Source organism: Saxophila tyrrhenica (assembly GCF_035928015.1).
Source record: "Saxophila tyrrhenica strain CCFEE 5935 chromosome Unknown scaffold_3, whole genome shotgun sequence".
Lineage (NCBI taxonomy): Eukaryota > Fungi > Ascomycota > Dothideomycetes > Mycosphaerellales > Extremaceae > Saxophila > Saxophila tyrrhenica.
This window is the reverse complement of record NW_027041735.1, coordinates 1,211,824-1,218,054: the sequence shown is the minus strand read 5'-3', so window position 1 is coordinate 1,218,054 and position 6,231 is coordinate 1,211,824. Positions and strand designations below refer to the sequence as shown.

Sequence of the window (6,231 nt, the reverse complement as noted above, 5' to 3'; positions counted from 1 at the left end):
ATCCGTTTGACTGAAAAGTAGTCTACAAAGATGTGCACAACTCCTCCTCCCACCTCGGTCGTTCTCACTATCCGTTTGACTGAAAAGTAGTCTACAAAGATGTGCACAACTCCTCCTCCCACCTCGGTCGTTCTCACTATCCGTTTGGCTGATTGATGTGAATCTTTGTAATGAATGCTCGATCCCCATTACAGGATGTCAGAGCGCTCCTTACCTAGGTAGTTTCTAAGCCTTTGGACTGCAAGAATGGAAACACTGAGGTGAAAGGTGCGCCAGCAATTGGCTGAAGATATTGCACATTAGCACTATATGTAGTATCTACGCAATGCCCAGCGTACCCGACCTCGCCGCTGTGGTCTTGCAGGATGCGCTCTTCCCCCCGGCGGTAGCATCACGGACCAGCCATATCCTCCCCTGCAAAACAGCAGCGGCCAAAACGGCACCGCCTACTGCGCCTAGCTGCGTTACCATGGCCCCTGCACCACCGGAGGAGGATGCTGACTGCTCTACAGGTGGAGATGGACACGAGCCGCCCATGGTCATGGGGGTGGGCCGGAGCTGTCGCCTCCACTACCAGTGTTCGCACTGCCACCCGCAGTAGCCTCAGCATTCGCCGGTGCGATCGCGGTTGCGCAACTGCGTGGGCGTGCTGAGATAGCGTTCATCAGCAGACGCAATCGGTGGGGGAAAGGCGGTGTACTTGCACGTAGTGTTTGTTGTTGTAGGCCCATCACAGATCAGCCAGAGGAAACGGAGAGGTAGACGGAGGGCAGGGTGCCGCCGACGCAGCAGACTGTTGAGAATTCCCAAGAAATGGGTGGAAGGGTTGTCGTCCGTTCGAGCCGACTTGCACGGCGGATAGTGCAGGATCTGGCGTGAATGACAATTTGTACGACAGAATTGTCGTCGCATGGATCCTCGATCGTTGTTCCGCTCCCATGTCACTCAAGACCTTTCAAATTGCCTGTCGGATCGATCGTGAATGCAGCCCAGCGTCCAACGCCGTTCCCATTTCGATCTTGCAGTATCTCCACCACCGACACCTCCCCGCTAGGATCATTCCTTGCTTCACGACTACGCTTCAGCGTCCGATGAACGAGCAGGTGGGTATCCAGAAGATGCGTGAACGCCTTGCCCAGCAGCGGACGTACCGCACAGGACGAGAAGGCGCTTGGTGATTCTTCTTTGGTCTTGGCGGATGAAGCTGTGCCGTTGACTATGGCTGTGCATAGACCGTGTGTGCTAGAGAGGTGAGACAACGACCGCGTGAAAGACATTAGCAGAGCTTGGCCATGTGCGTAGTTGCTTTTGAGCAGGGGACCGATGACTTGCGGGAGGTTGTCGATCAAGACCAGCCCATGTGCTTGAGGCGCAGGCACGGGATTCGGTCTCGCTTGCTTCGCAGGCTGGTTCGAAGGACTCTCAATGTCCAACATCTCGTCTTCATCCTCGCTGTCTCCGATCGTGCCTTTGGGACCTGAATGTGGTCGAATGCCGACGGTGGGTGCCCTGCGCGGTTCTTCTAACGACTGGCGTAGCTCAGAGATAGCGTCTGTCAACCCTTCGAAGTCGAAGACTTTCATTATTTTCAGTCTGTCCAGCACTCGCAAAGCCTCCTTCGAAGCATTCGCTCCGCCCTGGAAGCGTGATGTGACGGATTGGTAAATCTTGCGGATGTCGGAGAACGAGCCCGTGTCGACGACTGTCACCGTTGTATGAGTCGAGCTAAGCAGATGCGCTGTCACAATTGCTTCGCATAGCTCCCGTTCGCCGCTACCAGGTTCGGCGCTCACGCAGGTGACTTGACCTGGTCCTAAGCAGCGTCCAAGAACATCCTCCAGCTCCTTGACGCCGGTCGCAGAGAGCCTCGAATGGAGTGGTTTGGAGCCGCAGTCTCCCTTTGCTTGAGCCGGCTGCCATAACGCGGAAGCGAGTATCGGCTCAGCTGGCATGGCCATAGTCACGGCGATGGCAGCGGACGAATGATGCCTGCTTGGCACGCTTTTGTTACGCTTGGGCTGTGGTCGTCGGTAGATTTGCAGCTAGTGTACTGCAGGTCACAAATGAAAGGTCCTCTGAAAGTCCATATGCTCTACAGCATAACGTCCTTCCAATAGCTGGTTGAGGAGATAGTGATTCGCGTGGCCATTGACATGCTGATGGGTCTGTTCACCGGCAGGTGGTTAAAGCACAGCCCGACCTTTTTTCGATTCTGCGTCTTTCGTTTGCTTGATAGATAACAGGAAACCTGTCTGCTGACGTGTTGTCTCCATTTAATGGTCGAAGTAGAACAGGTGAGGTCTCCTGCTTCAAGTGGGGCCATCAAAACGCGCCTTCGCGACTTCCTCCTTCCTCCTTTGCCAGCCAACCTCACTCCTTATCTTTACGAGTATTCTATGGAGCAACATAGTTCAGGAGTTCAGCATAGCACCGCAGATGACTTTGTGATGGTTGAACATGCTACGCAAGGTGGCACGAAGGCGAAAGAGTCCTACCTTGATGCCATTTCGAGCGCCGTCGAGGGCATTAGCGACGAACTGCGGACCATCTCCCTTGACATTCACGACCATCCAGAGCTACAATACAAGGAGTTTCACGCCCATCAAATCCTCACGGATTATCTACGGAATCAAGAAGGGTGGAAAGTGACTCCCTCAGCGTACGATATCAAGACCGCATTTGTTGCTGTATTCGACAGTGGTAGAGAAGGCCCGGTAGTATCATTCAACGCTGAGTATGGTGTGTTGCAGTCTCTCTCCTGAGGAGCGGAGGTAGGTCTGACGGCAAAAACAGATGCATTGGCCGGCATTGGGCATGCCTGCGGGCATAACCTCATAGCCATCGTGTCTCTGGGAGCTGCTCTGGCGACTGCTGAGCTGCTCCGACAGAAAGATATCGGTGGCAGAGTTGTGTTGTTTGGCACGCCAGCAGAAGGTTTGTGCGATTCAGAGCAGCAATGGACGTTGTCTCGCTCATCATTGATCCTGGGAGTGTGCTGATGTAACTTACAGAGGGCGGTGGCGGCAAGAAGCGACTACTAGACGCTGGCGCGTACAAAGACAACCAGGTTGATATCTCACTGATCACGCACCCTGGCATCTCACCTGACGCTGCGCTGGTGCGGACTGCTGCGTACTCTGCTTTAAAAGTCGAGTTCTTTGGAAAGGAGGCACATGCTGCGGCTCGTCCCTGGGATGGGATCAACGCTCTGGACGCACTTATTATAGCCTATAACTCCATAAGCGTCCTTCGACAGCAGACCCAGGCCGGCGACATCATACAAGGCCAAATCACAAACGGTGGACTACGACCGAACGTGAGTTGAAGGAGACAAGCCCTCTCGAAGTTCGTGAAATGCTAATTCCCTTCTGTTCGCCACTCACAGATCATACACGCCTACGCAGCAGGCAGATTCGTTGTCCGCTCAAGCTCCAAGAAGCGTCTCGAGGCTCTAGTCAAGCGTGTCACAGCCTGCTTTGAGGCTGGAGCACACGCGACCGGGGCTGAGTTGAAGGTTACACCCGGTATGTCCTACAGCGACCATGTCCCCAATCGTGCTCTTGGTAGGCAGTACAGACAGTCCTTCAACCGACTAGGTGGTCGGATCCCAACGGAAGAGCTTGACATCCTCGATGCAGTTACACAGGCTTCCACCGACCAGGGAAATATAAGCCACGCGTACCCCAGCATATCTCCGAACTTCTGGATACGGTCTGAGAGCGACGGTGGGGAACAGCTCGGCGGCCCGCACACACCTGATTTCGAAAAGGCCGCTCGAAGCGAAGAGTCGCATGAACTTGCGAAGAGGGCTGCGAAGGCATTGGCTGCGACGGCGGTTGGGGTTCTCACGGATCCAGACTTACTGGCTGACGCGAAGAAGGAGTTTGAAGACATGGTCGAGACTGAAGGGAGGGCATGAGCTGAACGGTGTACGATTTTCGTGCAATCGCGGACAGTGTGTTCATCCTCACAGCTCGAACTTTTGGCGCAGAAGCGGCCCAGCTCACTCCCCCAAACACAGCAGCCTACCACCATTGGCTCATCGCCCCCGCCATGGAATGTGCGACACGAAGCAAGGTTGCAGATCTGTATGTATTGCCACCGAACCCGTGGAGTACCGCTGTGGCTGCTCGTGCTGGTCTCCAGGAACAGGGCCTATGACGTGACGCCTCATACATTCCAATGGACGACGCCACAACATCTACATGCCGGCAATCGATCTTCCTGGTCATTCATCGAATGCTGTGCGACGTTCCATGATCGACAACACTGCTCAGTGGCGATGGCGTGCTGTATATGTATGCGACGAGTTCCTGGTTGTCGGTTCTCTACGCCTCACCCACGCTGGAAACTTGTCGATCACGTACCGGATACAGCACCCTAAGATCACCCAGCAGCTTGACCACCGGTCACCCTTGGGACTTCCTAGCTTCCTGGAAACATCGCGATGCTGTTCGTCCTCTTCACCTTCGCCTTGAGTGTCAACGCAGTAGTGCTTCAACCCCAACCTCGACCTGCACGACCGGGCGGCGTGGCCGTAAGAGATGTCGTCCCATCAGCTTCACCCGTCGTCGCCGTCGTGAATGCAACAATTCCAACCACCAACGCAGCCGGCACCACCGACCCACCCGCTGCCCGTGTCAACGAAGCTTCCGCAGAATGCATCCCGAGATCAATATGCTTCGATGGGCGCAGCTGCAGTGTCAGATACGGCGGGTAAGCCATCTACCACCTCGGAAGCATCGTATCGATCGGATGCTAACACACGCCAGCTGCTACGATGCCAACTACTGCGACGGCAATACCTCGCCGTTCCCCGTCCCAACCTGCGGTCCAACTGACGTCGCACGTGGGCTCACTCACCACCGGATTGCTGTCGAGCATGAGTTGGAAGGCGGAAGGGCTGCGGCTGTTGTGAGACATGGGCAATGATGTGATGCTGGACGACGGGTTTCTTACGAGGTTCACGAACTCTTGTCTTCCGATGATGTTGTTTCGACTGAGAGATATGCTTTCTGCAACGATGAGGTTTGGAATGGTACATACTTGACGGCTGGGGTAGCGTAGCTTCTCGAGAGAACGCTGTATGATATGTGGCCTCTTACCAGACTGCGGATTGGTGTGCAATCGAAGTTTGTCAGTCTCGTGGAGATTAGAGAGCCAACTTCTCTTACTTCTCCATCTCCATCTATGACAGCCTGCGAGATGTAAACCTCAAGTGTTGTTGCTTTGCTTACGCCCGATGGACATACTCGCTTTACAGAAGAAGCCGTGATGATAAAGCCGGATCGGACGAAACCTTCAAACCCTAGCTTGCTCCAGTGGCGGATCCAGTCCGGTATTCTATACATGTACCTTACCTCACAACACGACGCCCAGCACGATCTATAATATAAAAGGACTGTACACTGCAGCCCACCTGAACAGTTACAGCCAGACGACATCCACAGCAAGACTTCGCAGGGACACGCCTTCCGCCATTGACTTTACACCGACTCACAATCCACGACCAGCACACCTCAATCATGCCCGTCGTAATCCACTGCGCATACACCGAAGCAGTCAACCCATCCGGAGCCTCGCCAGTCCTCACCAGAGACCAGATCTGGAACGGTATGCAACGCAAAATCCGGAAGGCGCAGGATTTCGTGCCTATCATCGACGGATGTGATGTCCTTGAAGAAAAGCATACTGAGGTATGCCTCTGACACTACCTATGCATGATGGATTGCTACTGACCAAGGGCATAGGTCGTGCGAGAAGCACATTTCATGGAATTCAACGGCAATCCGCCGAAGTCTGTGAAGGAGGTTTGCAAGAGTTATTATCCTACCAAGGTATCCTTCCTCTTCGCAACCTTTGCCAGTTGCTAGTGCTAATGACATGCTCAGGTCGATTTCTGGCAGCCAGACGGCACTCTGATCACGAACACGGTATCTGATGGCTCCAGCTTGGAGGAAGCCGACCTCAACATGACTTATACTTTTGAGTGGAGATATCCTAATGTTGAGGAGGGGAGTGAGGATCATAAGCAGAAGCTGGAGGCTTCGAGGAAGGGTGCGAAGCAGGCGGTGCATTCGAGCATTGAGGCTATGCGGCGGATGGCGAGTGCTGGGGAACTGGACTAGATGAAGCGGCGTTCTGACTCTCGAATCATAGGTATAATATCATCTCGTTGTCATTGTTCTCGTGATAGGTCTACATCAAGCCTCTAGAGCCTCTTCCTTGATT

General features: G+C 54.1%; 3 protein-coding genes across 3 annotated transcripts; 2 read left to right on the top strand and 1 right to left on the bottom strand.

Annotated features, from left to right (window-relative positions):
* Positions 1–941: 941 nt before the first annotated feature.
* On the bottom strand, positions 942–1,958 carry LTR77_002416 (uncharacterized protein; the record flags this gene model as incomplete). The annotated part of the gene is made up of 1 exon (XM_064799675.1): positions 942–1,958. The coding sequence occupies one exon, from the start codon at positions 1,956–1,958 to the stop codon at positions 942–944; it is 1,017 nt and encodes a 338-aa protein (XP_064662430.1).
* Positions 1,959–2,276: 318 nt separating this feature from the next.
* LTR77_002415 (uncharacterized protein) lies at positions 2,277–3,919 on the top strand (the record flags this gene model as incomplete). The annotated part of the gene is made up of 4 exons (XM_064799674.1): positions 2,277–2,739; positions 2,794–2,934; positions 3,012–3,316; positions 3,386–3,919. The coding sequence occupies 4 exons, from the start codon at positions 2,277–2,279 to the stop codon at positions 3,917–3,919; spliced, it is 1,443 nt and encodes a 480-aa protein (XP_064662429.1).
* Positions 3,920–5,525: 1,606 nt separating this feature from the next.
* On the top strand, positions 5,526–6,128 carry LTR77_002414 (uncharacterized protein; the record flags this gene model as incomplete). The annotated part of the gene is made up of 3 exons (XM_064799673.1): positions 5,526–5,696; positions 5,751–5,837; positions 5,892–6,128. The coding sequence occupies 3 exons, from the start codon at positions 5,526–5,528 to the stop codon at positions 6,126–6,128; spliced, it is 495 nt and encodes a 164-aa protein (XP_064662428.1).
* Between the last annotated feature and the right edge of the window lie 103 nt (positions 6,129–6,231).